The 15,510-nt window shown below is 40.8% G+C and overlaps 1 protein-coding gene across 1 annotated transcript in view; it reads right to left on the bottom strand.

The window, feature by feature from the left end:
• The window catches only part of TIAM2 (TIAM Rac1 associated GEF 2), a 165,754-nt gene that overhangs the window by 73,255 nt on the left and 76,989 nt on the right, over positions 1-15,510 (bottom strand). The window contains exons 3-7 of the mRNA XM_066546939.1: positions 14,694-14,805; positions 12,449-13,651; positions 6,262-6,697; positions 2,233-2,405; positions 988-1,212 (exon numbers count right to left, since the gene is read on the bottom strand). Of these exons, the coding sequence (XP_066403036.1) occupies positions 988-1,212; positions 2,233-2,405; positions 6,262-6,697; positions 12,449-13,645 (2,031 nt within the window). The 5' untranslated portion in view covers positions 13,646-13,651; positions 14,694-14,805. The remainder of the gene's footprint in view (positions 1-987; positions 1,213-2,232; positions 2,406-6,261; positions 6,698-12,448; positions 13,652-14,693; positions 14,806-15,510) is intronic.

The raw sequence follows: 15,510 nt of genomic DNA on the forward strand, positions 1-15,510 counted from the left end.
TAAGCATCAAATCGCTGAAACTACAACTGTTTCGTTAACAAAAGAAAAATAATTATGCTGTATTGGTTTGAAGGAAGTAAACCTCATTCACTACTCAAGGGGCCATAATATGCAGCATGTATTGACAGAGGAATAGTTTTTTTGACTGGAAAGGCTCTCAAAGACCAGTCAATCAGTTCAAATTATTAGAAGTCTTCTGTAAATGGCCTAATATAACCAAAGAGAGAGCAGCCTCAGTCCACAGACTTATGTAGGCTAAACTACTAGACAAGTTTAGTGCAGAAGAAGCCGTGCGTAGCAAGGTCATTGACTGAACATTAATCTGTCTAAATAATTAAAGCATCTTTTTGCCTGTTACTATCTGCAAAACTGGGGGCATGGGCAAGACATCAACACTGCACGATGTACTTCCATAAGGTATCCCTGGAGTCATTCCTGGTTTGCATGCTAGAACTGAGAGCAGAGTAAGGCTTCATGTTTGTTCACCACCACACAGACAATCAGGTGATCATTAGTCGTGGCTAAATTTCAACTGGAAGCAATGGTTCTGTCTGCCACTACACAAATAAAGTCGGAGGAAGGACTAAGTATTCCTCATGTGCTGTCTTAAGGTGCAGAACAATACTGCCAAGCACCTACTCTTCAATCTCTTTTGCAATATAATAATGAATTATTCACAGAATATACTGTATATTCTGTGATATGTGATGTAACAGCTAGATCTCATTAACATAAAACAGTAAAAATTAATTACATTTTCACAGAAGAGACAAGAAAAAGCTTTGTGCTCTTGAAACAGAACCGTCTGATGTGGAGCTTCAGGAACTTGCCTCCTGCACTGCTCTGGATTGCTGTAGAAACCTGGCAATAATTACAACCACTGTCCAGCTATGCTAAGACAATTACTCTCAGGCCTAGAAATCACAAATAGAGACCAAAGCAATAATTATGATAAATATGCTCTCATAAAAAAATTATTTCCAGTACCTGATTTTCTATGGCCTTTCTGTTTTTTGGATCGTTAACAATTGAGAGCTGCAACTCTGCCATCTTTTTCATTTTGCCATCCATGTCAATCTTCTGGAAGAGACTCTTGATCTGATTTTTCAGCAGCCTGACAGTGTCCTCTTTACCAAGCTTCTTTGCAAAGAGGGAAGCACAGGCTGAATGTATGGCAGTAACCCAGTTTTCCAGATCCGTCTGACTTGTTGCCTGTGAAACCAATCAATGGTGCAATGTTATGAGCAGATAAGAGAAAAATTAAATAAAATCAACAGCTCTAGGGCATGAAGTGCTTAATGGGCTCACTGTTGCCTTAGGCACTTTATCTTAATCAAGTGAAATAAAGTTTTCTTTAGAACTGAGCAAATAATGGTAGTCTGAGATTTTCCTACACTATCATGACTTGTCTCCAAACTCCAGCTTCTGCTTCTTAGACCTGCAAAGTCTAAAAGCCCCAGAAGGACAAGAGCCACATAAGCTGTGGGAAAGATGTGACTGGCATCTTTCATCCCTCCAGATAACTAAAGTAAACCCTACCAGATATCAAAGACAAACCTTCTTCACTGCTGTGATAACAGAGAAGATTTTATATGTGAGGTATTTGCTTACTTAAAAAGTGCCAAGTTAGTGGAGATGCAACATCAAGGTAAAAAGAATGCAATCTGCATGAAGTATCTCTGGAGATATGTACAAGTGTGCCTATGAATCAACATGTTTCTATGCAGGCAGTTCCACATAACCCTGCTCTTTATTGACATTTCCAGTGGTGCCCTTGAGCAACCCAGGTATTTTGATTATTTTTAGCTCTCTTTCTTGAGTATCTTGCTCAAGCAAACTCTCTGTGGCCAGCAGATTCAGGGTTGAGCACACCATTCTGTAAGGGCAGAATGCTAATAGATGTGAAAAAATTTGATAAAAAGTTGATTTTTTAGAAGCTTGTGATCAACCAGGTACCCAAAGCTTCTTGCAGATTTGTGGTCCTTGTTCTTTTTGTTTCTGAACCATATTTGACTGAGCCAACTGGTGTAATATCTGCAGTCATATCATATATTTAATATTATAATAGTGTAATGCAACAGTGCAGTCGTGCTTTTATTTTTAAAATAAAAATAAAGGCAGAAACATGATGTGTGTGTGCACGTGTACATACCATCATATAGATACATGTGTAGACTCACAAACACATCCTAAAATGGAAACAGCCACCAAGTTATGCATGCATCCTGTTACCTGAAATAGGTAGACATCTCCAAAAGAATTGCTGAGACAGAATACATTTTCTTTCTTGGGATGTTCTGGAACAGACTGAACTATACTGTCTTCTGCAAACAGTGCATATCGAGGCAAACTGCTCTGCTCCATTGAGTTCCTCCCATAGGTCTCATAAAACAGTAGAGTACAACCTTTTGCAGAGGGACAAAAAAACATGAGACATAAGGAGAAAATAAGTCACGGATCTCCCAACATTATATGATGTTTTTGTGAATTAAGATACCCTTCAGAGACAGAGAACATCAGTTCCACTCCTCTTTCGAAACAGATAAAAAAGGAAGATCTTCTACACAGAAAAACAGTTAATGATCAATTTGCCAATGAAAAGTTGAAATAAACATCTAATAGGGCCACAACAAACATTTATGGACTTAATAAATAAATCAGGACACCTCAATATGGAAGCATCCAAGGGTTAGGGTCGGATGGGGTTTGAGCAATCTGCTGTAGTGAAAGATGTCCATGCCAATGGCAGGGGAGCTGGACTAAAGGTCCCTTCTAACCCACAATATTCTATCAATAAACTCATTCTATTAAAATGTTAAGGCATGTAGAAGAGATTAACTCCTGCTTAGTTAAATCAGCTTTTGTGTTTCTTTATTAAATTGAACCAACTCTCTCATAACAGCCACTTAAGAAATCTTCGTATTTGTTGAAAAGATTTGCAGAACCCTTTGTCTTCATACAACATGCTTAGTGAATAAACTTCTCAAATTTAAACCAGATTTCCTTGAATCTAGCTGAAAATTGGAGACTCAGACAATTCTGAGTAATTTAAAACAGTTTAAAAGGGCTGAGTTTGAGCATGTTCAGTCTTGTAAATAGCGTAATATCTAAGGTATGAAGCTTGCATCCAGAAAACAAACTTCATCCTTGATGACGGCAATCCCGAGTATAACAAGTGGAATTACTTCTGGAGGAGAGTGGAGGAGACTTGATCCCAGCAGAGGACACTTGATCCTAGCCCACAGCAGTATGACTACAGTGCCATGTTGCCTTTGGCAGCGATGCTGGCTCAAGAAGGGCCTGTGCCCTCCATCCCTGACAGCCTTTCCTTCCTGCCTCAGTATAACCCACTGTCCTCCGAGATGCACCAATCTGCCTGTTCAAGGGGTCATGGACTGAAGTGCACTTCTAAAATACCATTACAAAGGGAAACCCATATCAGAGATTTCTGATCAAATCATCTGTTAACTGAAAAGTTTCTAGAGTAAGGAATCTAATACATAGAAATACCTCTATACTACATAACTGCACCTTTTCCTGTTAATGTCAAAAGTGACTGGCAGAATATTCTGGGTAAGAACAAATCCTACAGAGTTGGTCCTATCTATTCCATTGGGCAGCCCTCACTTTATCTTCTTTATGCCACTGAAACACTTGGGAGATCTCTGCAGTTGGAGAAAAGGACATGGTTTATAACACTCTGCATATCAGAAATGTCATTTGAACATAACAGGGCAAACTAAACAAACAAAACCAAGTCTTCTCTTATATTCTGCATTTTAGGAAAGTGCAGAAGTTTAAAGTTTTTAAGATTTATTTTAAAATATTTCCATATTCCCGTATTTCCCCTATTTGCTTTAACTCAAGATAAGTCATATTTTATCCTGAGAGTTTATACGTACACAAATTAAAAATTTTGAAGGGCATGTATGTATGCTTGGGTGTATGGAACCCCAGGTATATCTTTAGGTCAAGTCCAGTGATCCCTGGAAGCAGCTAGTTTCATAAGCTCTGTCAGACCCACAGGGACTGATTATTGTCCAAATACTTTAATTAAAACTTGAGCTGAAGAGAGAGAGCAAAGGGAAAGCAATTTCCCTCGTTAAAGGAAACTAATTGGACAAGACAGATGGAAAAGAGAGTTTCTCTTGGTACACAGTTACTATTCAGGCTTAGGTCTTGGTGGCCCTGAAAGTGGAGCAGAGGCCTCAGGACATGTATACTTTTAAGTCTGGCAGGTAACTAGATGGTTATAAGCCTTCTGCATACTTATAATTAAACACATCTCAACAGAGTGCAAATAAACATGCTGTTCTCCATTTACATATTTAGATTAATGCTTTAAAATACCTTGGATATTTAAACTTCAAGAACAAAGTAAACATTGATTCATTCAAAAAGCTGTATAAAGAGAACTAAAGCAAGTGCCTTGATCTTGATACAGTGATTATGAAAACAGAGTTATGCCTTGATATCCAGACAGGCAAGTTTATTTTGGAATCAGAAGTCTCCACAGGACAATAAAGGTAAGAGATCAAGGAAATTAGGAATGTATATTTAAAACAGCTAGCAAAGTGCAAAAGACTCTGTACCATGAATGCAGCCAGATCAACCACTGAAGTAAAAAGCATTGTATCTAACAGTTATAATGTTAGAAGTTAAAGCTTTTTACAAAGAACTTTATTGTTCCTTTTTTTGTAGCTGTAGAAATTCAGGTAGTAAGAAGAGACAGAATTTTTTCAAGGTCACCAATAAGCCAATTTTATAGCCAAGAAAATGAACAGGAAGCACCTATATTGCTTGCCAGAGCTTCATTATCCCAGAAATGCACAAACTACTAGTATATAACATATTTCAGTTTAGAAATAACAATTTGATAGAATTGTTTAGAAAGTGTATTTTAGAAGAAGCAGATTAAACTATATTCACACTCCATAGCACAAACACACACAATAAGAGGGTGGAATTCAGGGACTGTTTTTCCCTTTGTATACACTGCTTGTAAGCATGAATCATGCTATCTGATGATGCTATCAGGACAAGTGATTTCAACTGCTAAGCCTGCCTACATTTTGATCACTTGATAACAAGTCTCTGAATTTTTAGGCAGAATTGCCTCATTCTAGTAGGTTTGCTTCTTTTCAATCAGCACTATCAAGCAGAACATTACCAGGACTTGCTGTTCATTTTTCTTCAGGTCTACACCCATGCACAATTTTTAAAAGGGCAACCTGTGGGAAAGTTGCCATTTTCTCTTCTCTAGTCCCAGATATGATAGGAAATCATCAAGCTTGATCATTTCCTTGCTCATTAACTTAGTATCATATTTACTGAAAGACAAATCCTTTGGGTGCAATTCAAAATTTAAAAAAGGCATATTAACTTACCCATTAAATTTCCCTTCCTCCCCACAATAGATATTATTTTCCTTCTCACACTTCCTGACACCTGTACACTTCTCACAGCACCCTCTGAGCACAAATGGAGCACAACAATCACACCTGCAGCAGCCCCCTTGAGTGGATTCCCCTCCCATGGGGCTGTTTTCACAACAGGAGCAGCTGCAGGAAATGGGAAGCTGGGCATGCCAAAAGCCAGAAAGGGTTGGTATTGCTGGGAGTGAAGAATGTGAAAGACCTGCTTTCACAGGGAAAAGGAGGGAGACCTTCAACTCCTGGGAATAGTTGCCTTGGGCACCACTTCAACTTCCCCTGCTCTGAACCACACACACTTCTCTGTGTAAAGGCTCTGGCACTGGGAGTTCACCTCTCCCATTATACTGCCACCTAATGTGCTAGAAATGAACAAAACATTTTTACAATAAACTACCCCATCCTTCAGTAAATTTCATAGCAGAGCCTAAGGAACTGTGTGTCTCTAACAAGGAATTGGGCACCAGCAACTTCTCCTGACCCTTACATTTTGGTTCAGTTTGGTCTTTGATCTCCAAACATCCAAAAGCATCTTCTAACTCCCCAGTCTGATGTGAACACACAAATTAGGAAGTCAGATAAAACAATTCCCACTATGATATGACACACAAGGCTGCACACAATCCCAAAGACATTGAGCAGCACCTCAGTTCAGTGGGCTGCCTAGGCACAAGCTCCGCTTTAGCTGGTGGGTAGGCCTTGCAAAGTTAGGTGTGATTTTGTGATCCCCCTAAATCTGCTAACAGAAGCCAGCATGCATGAAATGCTGCTGAGACACAACAGAAAGAACTGCTGCTGCCAAGATGAAGGATCAGCGTGGTGGTTTTACCTTTGAGTGTAACCCAGTACTGCTTCCACTTTCGTCGTGTGACCAGCTCCAGCTTCTTCTCCTTCTGCAGGGTCACCAAGGGTTTGAAGAACAGCCACCCTGCCTTGCGCACCACTCCTTGCTCTTTCTCATACAACAAATCCAGCTGCTCCAGGGAGCTAAGGGACTCGCCACTGGAGTCTTCTGTTTCCGACGAGGTCTCCGTGTTCTCCAAGTTCATCCTGCTCATCTCCAGCTCCCGCATGAAGTTCTCATAAATGTTCTGCCTCAAGGCATCACTGCTGACAGCATTGGTGGACTCGCTTCTCTGGGACAGGGCATGGCTGGAGCCAGGAGACCACAGTAAAGTGGAGAGCTGTGATGGTGCCAGTGTGTCTGTAGTGAAGTTGTCCATTCTGCTGTCAAAGTAGTCACTCCCATCTTTACACTTTGGCTCCTGAGCATAAAAGGAATTTATCTGCCATCAGTCACCAGAGCTATGATCAAAAGACACACCTCATTCAATTAAATTTGTTTCATGTTTAGCCACTTCCAGTACCTTCATCTTTTCACCCTTATATCACAGCCTTTGCCTCAGCCACTCACACCACCACTGTTACCATTCAGTTTTTTCAGCAGAACCCCATTAAACCCTATCTACTAATGTGAGCACTTTGGTAATTCCAGCATGCTTTGAGTAATCTCAAATTTCACTAGAAACTACTGTCTGAAACCTGAAGTACTCCAAGAGACAACTACATCCTCCATCTGAAATGCAGGCACCATGTTTGGCATCTGTCTGAGTGCAAGCAGGAATAGTGTCACAACAGGTTTTTTTATTATTACAGGGTTTTCGATACTTTGGTGCTATCACATTGGTGCAAGGTGGCCAGGTTTAGCTTCAACACAACAAGGCTGATTTTAACCTCCAGTTTCTATTTGCCGTACAAATGGTGCTTAACCAACAAAAAAATGGTCAAAAGTAAAGAATATTTTAAGCTTGTTAGAACTGATCAGTTGACTAAAATCTAATCTAAAACAATATGGAATTTAAAAAAAGAAAGACATGCTTGCTGACTGGCTTAAATCCAGTCTCCAGACTGCAGAGCTGTGTATTTTCTGAGCTGCTGGGAACACCCTGAGAGTTTGATCATCCCATCAAGCACTGGCAGGCCTTTCTCCTAATTGCACTGTGCAACTTCATCCCTTGGATTGAGAGGGCTGGCTAATTTTATTTGAAATAATCAGGCCTGATGGTATGACTTCAACTTTGCCTTTGATATGGATGCTAGAGTAGGCCTATTTCTTGCCACTGCTTGTTAACGTGGGACTTTGTTGGCAGTTTGGACCTTTTCTCTTTTAAGCCTTTCCAAGTAATATGCTCTCTGATCCCAACTCTCCCAAGCTCCAGGGATGGACAGGGATTTTCCTACTACCCAAAAGAGAGCTCCTTGGACTAACTTCACTGCTGAGAACCACACCATCCATCCTAAGAAGACATTTATTGTCTTCCGAACTCAAGCATTGTCAGTGCTATTTAAAAGCAACCAAGGTTTAAGAACCTAAAACACAAAAGACATGTTGCCTTTTGCAGTAAAAGTGCAAGGGAAGAAAAAAAAGATATTGCAATAAACTATTTGAGAAGTGAAGCTATTACCCTCGGTAATAATAAAGCCATTATACTTTCAGGTTTAGACTGCCTCTCTAAAAGCATTTATTTGCTCACAGACTACTGTACTAAGAACAAAGTAAATAAACATTGGTCTCCTGGGAGCTCTTCTCCCCAGCAGCTTCGAAAACAGCTACTTTTTCTTTGCTTCTTACTTGATGCTCTTCAAAACTGCAGTAGAAAAGCTGTGCTATGTTTTGGTAGCATCAGGACCTCCGGTGTGCAGCCAAGACTGGGATTGTACACCCTCCCAGGCAATGCCAGACAATGCCACTTTTCTAGCAGCAGGACACTGCTGCTTGTGGCCTCACAAAAGCCAGTTTGACCTGAGACCCACACTCTCCTATAGTACATTGAACTTCAAGTCTGGCTTTTCAGATCACTGTCTGGTGATCCAATTCTCATGGTAAAGGAGCACCTTCCTCAAATCTTATTGCAAAGTGTTAATCAGTGTTGCCCAAGAGTAACTCCCTAAACATCAACAGCTTAACTGGTTTTTATATGGTAAAAGGCATATGGGGTGGCAAGCCAGGATAAAATCCCACATGTAATGCAGTTATGCCATAAAGCAACTGCAGAACATGGATTGTACAACTGTGCTGGCGATCTCTATTTCAGGGGGAAACTGAAAGTTTTCTCCACCCTTGTTTTAATTACTGCCACTGTAGTTGTGTGCCAAAATCCAGCATTTTAATTGTTTGACTATTCTCCAGGAATTGCTAGTGTCCACTGGAAAACATTAATAATATGTATTTCTTTTAGTCCCAAAGCGCTAGTAAGAGACAAAACACAAGGCAAATACATAGAAGGGGTCTGTTGTGAAAACCCACCACTGGAACAGCAAACATTAAGGAAAAGTGTGGGATGCAACTTGTCAATGATCAGCCACTAATCAAATCCTATGTTTTCTCCTCACACATAGAAAGGGTAGGAATGAGGAAGTACCAGAATAGAGAAAATGGATAATGAATCCAAAATGAATATATACACTTCACCAGGACACCATCAATTGTATTTTTCTTTTCCTAAAGAACTGAATTGTCAGAGTCTGCCAGTGTCTGTTGGTCCTTGAGAAGGCTGTCATTGTAGCAATATCTGCCACTACTGAAAAGGTTTGACCTAAGTTGGCCAGGTGGCTTCCCTGCCAGGCTGGCTTTTGCTGGTTTTTGCTCTGTTGAATCTAGTGATGATAGATCTCTGTTTCTGCTCAGCTGCCTTCAAGGAGATCTCTCAATGTTTGAGATATACTCTGGAATAGCTAAAAACAAGGCAAAAGATAAAGTGGCTAAGATACCAATTAGACAAAGTGACACACGTAATAATTAGGTCCAAAGAACAGCACAGGAAAAATGCAGCCTGCTGCATTCATTAGGAGCCATGCTAAAAGAAGAATCTAATACCAGTCTTCAAGTCAAATAAAAATGTTCATTCAACATACTTTTCTTTTAAATTCTCTTTACAGCCCACATCAGGGCTCTGGCTTATAAAGTCATAAAATTTCAGATACGATTCCTGAAGTGAGGCTATTTTATTTAATTCAAGAACCTTTCTTCAGGAGCTGTTTCTGGTGGATGGATTTTCATTTTACACAGAAATTGCCAATGTTCTCCATGTTAAAGAGCTGCACAGAGTTTACACCACCATCTTTAGCCATATCTGGCTGTGCAGCAAGTCTGCCTAAATTCTGTCCACAGGTCTCACCTACATAACACACACCTTTCAGCTCACACACATTGAATTGCAACTCAGCATCACCCCAATGCCATTTCAGCACAGATTAAACTAAATGAAGATGTGTGCTGCAGTACAGTACCAGTGATGCATTGAGGGAACACTTCAGCACACCCTCATGCAAGGAAAACTAGGTCTTGGAAAAGATTATTGCAAGTCTTGATGCAAGATCTTAATTAGAAAGGTAAATTCAACTCCAGGATACATCAGATCAAGCAGACATAAGGAAACATCCAAGTAACTGGACAGGGCATAACCAACAAATCCTCTGGAATATCCCATATGCAAATGTGTTTGTGGATGATTTAAAACAGATGAGGAGGAGGGGTGCCAGAATGAAAAGGAAATAGATTTCCAATCTTAACACAGGAGACCAAGGAAAGTCTGTATAGCCCCACAAATGCAGGCCAAGAAAAGACACCACTTCTCCCTTTAAATAAATCATAACAGATTAAAAAATAGGAAAGAATAACTAATGTAGAAGGCAATACTGACATCAGAACAAACTGTCTGGAACTACATTTACTCTGCCTATTAGCAATCATGAATAAAACGGTCTGGAAGGAGCCTTTAAGATGGAGAAAATCCTACCTGTGTTTAAGCTGCAATTTGTTCACAAAGGGGATTAAACTCCACTGCCTCTCTAGTGTCGGGGGTCTGGCCTCAATATCCCAAGCCTGTGTCTCCTAGGCCTGTGCTCCCATGAAGCAGGGGGCTTGGTTGGTTTGCTTCCACTGGGGAGCTGGAAGCAAACCAGTGGAAGCAAACCCAGCCACCACTGGCATTTAGGCCCACTTACAGGGAAATATTCCAGCTTTCACCTACGTTCAGCCCCAGTGACTCACAGCCAGTCATTACTAATGTACGGAGGAAGGGACGCGTTGTTCAGAGCAGAGCACAGATGCTGCCATGACGAGATGAAGTCGCACAAACAGGGACCAACCACGTGACAGTTCAGAACCATGCACAACACTTCTGTCTTTTTAAGCTAAAGGACCTGTTAAGAGTATAAGCACTACCAAACTACAACCCAGCAACCCCCAGAAGAGATGGCAGGTTATTCAAAGTGAAAGATGGAAATGAACCAATAAAGCTACACAAGGAACTGCAAAACTACAAAGCATTCACTACCTCCCTCTAACCCTTCCTGTTGCTGGATATTTGTCTGATTAAAATCAGTGACTAACCATTTCCTATGCCTTTTTCTAAGAAACCACCGTTTTTGGAGTTAGGGCTGTTTTCCTTCTACCACAATCTGATTCAAGCTTGATGCAATCTCACCAGCCAAATTTCCTTGCTGCGTCTGAAGTCAGTGCACTGCACAGTGAATTCAAAATAGCTATGAACTGCACACCACAAATGCCATTCTGAAAATGTCATAACTAAGTAATACACACTAAAGGTCTGGGATGCAGAAATCATATGTAAAGCCTGGCAGTAAAATCCAGAGCAGCTACAGATGTTGAAATCAGTGAAGAATCCCGGAACACAGCACTGAGGCTCCTCAGTGATTCCAGGTTTTTTGCCCTCTCTTTCACAGCTGAGTAAGAAGGTGAAAAGACAGTATCTGATAAAGTACATGAGCACCAACTCACAAAAGAAGTGATGCAAATAAACAGCTTTCATTTTCATTTCCCAATTCTGTAGCCCCCAGCCAGGACACACACCAGCAAACCTTACGCTGAGCTCATTTCTGAGCCTAAGGGTCTGTCAGAGTTTTACATTACATTGACAGATATACATAGTTAAGCACAAGACCTGTCTGAATTTCCAGCACAGGAGACAAGAAACTTCTGAAATGGCCAGCACATCAATGTTGCTGAAAGAGAGCATCCTTCATTTAGAGAAGCACGGTGACTGTTCCTCTAAGAAAAACACCAGGGAAGATTCAGAGGAAAAAAGGAAGGGAAAAAACCAAAAATCCAAACCAAATCCAAAAACGGTCTCATCTCAGCTTGCAAACTCAGACACAGAGACCAGGCACAGTCTGGTATTTAAAGAGCCAATTCTGAGGCCTGCAGCTAGAGATGAGAATTTCATTCCTGACCACAGGCATCCTAAATTCCTATTAATGGGTTTAGTCTTGAATTCTTCTAAAGAAACATCCTTTCCCTCCCTCTTGCTCTCCCCTCCCATCTCCTTCACACCACCATCTCCCAGTGAGCCAGATGGCAACTCAAGTTTTTCCATCTGGTGAACTAAGCTGACACACAGGAAGGAGGAGTTTGCTCCGTGTAATGCCTTCAGAGCATGTGGAGGCAGAACCAGCACCTCTGGTCAATACTGTTGCTTGCCTTACTAGAAATGGACCAACAAGCAAAAACTGAGTGGTGAAGCCAGTAAGACAGACAGGGAGCATCTGAAAAGATGGATACAATGTCCTCCTTCTACTGCTCCTTCCACACTCTTCTGATAATGTATGCTAATCCATAGCACATATATAGAGAGAGGTTGTATTTCCATACTTGAAATAAAAAGAAGGTTTAAACCCCAAGTCACCTTTTAAGTAAAGCAACAATTTCAAAAGCAAATTCACAGAGATATTAAACTTCAAAGACTGGAGTTAACTTAGGAGGTGACAAAATATGAAAATAGGAAGGGAAAATTTGCACAAAATAATGTCTATCTTTTTTTGCTGCTGACATTTCAGACAGCACCAGGGATGCAATACTTCTCAAAATTCCACAAATTACTAAATGAGAAAGGCACATAATTAACCTGCAAAAAACACAAACATCATGCAATCACTATGCTTATAAGAGGAATATAAAAACCAACTTTCACACACTTAGGCTGGTTTGTACATACCTGCAGCTTCCTTTTCTTCCTTGAAAGACTTCCTGTCCAGTCACTGATGCGCCGCATTCGGTTCTTTAATGTATCCTTCTTGGATGCATCCTCACCGAGGGGCTTAGACTTTCTGCACGGGAGGGTGTAGGAGCTGTAATGTGCAGGACTTCCCTGCTCTACCCTGGAGGGAACATCAATGTCTGAGGCAAAGGAGACACGGTTGCTTAGGCTACCAGGAGTGTCAATATACTCATCAGACAGCCTGATCCCAGGTGGAGGAGTGCTTTCCAAATCTGTATCCTTATAGAGATCTCGGAGTGAGGAAAGAGATGAACTTTGGTTGAAGGACTTCTTGTTGTCGCTTGCTGGGAAACTGGCATGAATGCTTGTATCTGGAGTGCTCCTGGTCAAATATGAGCCATCCAGCTCATTGATATCCCCAGCATTTCCCCAGAGAGAGTCATACCATGAAGACTCAGAGCTCAGGGAGCTCCCTTTACTAGACCGAAGCCTTGAGTCAGTAGGTGACAGACGATGGCTTGAAGAACAGTCTGCACTGGAGTTCCTCCTGACATCAAGCAGGTTATTTGGCTTAGATTCCAAGGCAGGGGAATACCTCAGCAACTGCACTGGCCCACTGGACTCCTCGGTTGGTACCTTGCTGTTGTTGCTGTTGTGGAACTCTACCCTCAAGCAACCGTCCAGCTTCCCCAGAGTTTTAATGAGAACTTTAGGACTCCTCCTGTCCTCTGATGGAGAGGTTGATGCAAGACTCTCATTCTTTCCATAGCAATTTAAAATGTGTCCATTGCATTCTCGAGAGGCAGCATGATTACTTCCAGCTTGGAGGCCAATATAGTGGAAACCATTCTCTGGCAAAAACATCACGTTATTCCCTTGGCAGTAGTCCCCTGAGGCATTTGTCCTGTGTTTGGCATGGACATTGCTTTTGGAGACCTTCATCACAGTGTCACCAAGTCTAGAGGAGTAAGGCTGACTACTCTTGAACTGTGAAAGGCAGCTTCTGGCAAGAGACCTTGATTTGTAGTTTGAGCCGCTGCTGGTATGTCCCCATCCATGCATAGAGCAAGACTTTTCATCTTTAGCATGAATGCTGCGAATTTTCAGAGAGCAAGGCTTTTGCTTGGCACCAGCTGTAGTAGCAGCATGATTTTTTGATCCCTGAAGACTGTATTGGCTTTCTGAATTCCCCATTTTCCACTAAATTAAGAAGAGTTTCATTAGAAACAATGGCTAAAAGAGCAAAAAGCTTTCCTCTACACAGGAAAATGCCTATTTAAAAAATTATATGAAACAATTGTTTCAAAAAAAGCCATTAAATAGCCATGTACAATATTAAATTCATAACTGAACTTATTTTAGGGGCAAGCTAGAAAAGCCTATTTTCTCTGTGGTTCATTACCCTTCTGTTATAAAGCTGGAATCTAACTCCATTGAAATCATGTCAACACCTTCCTCTACCCACACCCTTGGCAACATCCTTTTCTTATAACTTACAAAATCTCTGGCTCCCAAGAACAATGGCATAATGAAAGGGAGACAGCAAGATAATCATAACTTAGATGTAAAGTGAACTGTACTTTCAGAGAAATCCCTTCTGGCAGCAGACAAGCCCACTGCAGTTTCAGCTTGACTGATTTCTGTGCAACCGAGTGTTGCCTCAATAAAATGTTCAGTAAACCCCAGCTATGTGTTTAAATGAAGCTAATCTGGGAGAAAGGAAAAAAAAAAAAGCATGCCAAAAATCAGACAAAAAATAATTTGGTTAGCAAACAGCCTTATCTTCCACTACAGCATGAAACTGCATTATGTTCATTCAGCACAGTTTGATAGTTTGCTTGGTGAAATGCTCTTCAGTTTTTCACAGTGTCTGCAGTGAACAGCACACATTGGAGCAGTTAAATTGCCCCACTGAGGTGACTGAAGATTCCAAACCTACATAAAGTGTACCCCAAAGTAAAAAAGACAGTTCTGTTCTTTTTGTAACTCAGAAAATGAATCTCCAGTGTTTGTAACGTACAGAAACAACACCAAAATGCTTTTTCCATCAGGACTATGCTTCTTTACATGTGGAATCTCAGACTATCACCCGGAGGAGGATACACTGCTGCCTCATTAAAAAAATTGTCAAAGCAAGCCACAGCAAAAGCATAATCTTATCTTCTGGAGTTTCTATGTTTTAACATCCCTACTTCAAGCCCTTAGCACTTTTTGATTAAAAGCACAGAAAGAAAGAGCAAACCTGTAGGAACACTCTCAAACACGGGCACGGTTAGCAGTCAGTATGTTCTGCATTGTCTTCGTGGCCAGCCACTATGCTTGCCAAAACCAGAATGGAGCTGCACACAGCCTTCCTAGAAAACACCAAAATGACAAAAAAGGGCTTTCAGTCAAATACAACTTACACTTTACTCCAACTGTAGGTAAAATGAATAAAAAAGAAAAAAAATCAAAAGTTACAAATTAAGAGAAATTCTATGAAGGGGATTCCTGGAATTTAGACGTATTTTTACAAGCATTCTTTAACAATTGATATTGAATTAGTCAAAATAAGTCATCGAGTAAATGTTTCATTTTCTCTCCTCTTTGTTTGTCTTTCTCTCCTCTCACTGACAAGTCAGGACAAACTTTCATCCCTCTCCAGTTTTCCTTTTGGGAGACCAATTACAGTTCACAGTATTGTGCAATGGTCCATTACAATGTGGACCAGACTGATCAGAGCAATGTCCCACAGCATCTGTTTATCTCTCCCCATGCCTAGATTCCAACCATGACCTTTGCAGTGAAAGGCCACCATGAAATTCACTCCAGCAGCTACTGAGTAACCTCCCTCTTTAGGTTTGTTCTGATTTTAAGTTAATCTGCCAGTAAATAAGTAAAAGGCTGCACCAAGCATTGCACAGACCCCAAGGTAACAAGACCCAAACTCTTCCTAACCCTCTGAAAGTATTGGCTTTTCACTTAGCACACAAAGACTACAACTCAAAGCTAAAGGACCAAATCTGAATCTCATAGATCACACCAGCAGCTTAGGGATTGCAACACTTTATATAAAAGAA

Source organism: Molothrus aeneus, chromosome 3 (assembly GCF_037042795.1).
Source record: "Molothrus aeneus isolate 106 chromosome 3, BPBGC_Maene_1.0, whole genome shotgun sequence".
NCBI classification, from domain to species: domain Eukaryota; kingdom Metazoa; phylum Chordata; class Aves; order Passeriformes; family Icteridae; genus Molothrus; species Molothrus aeneus.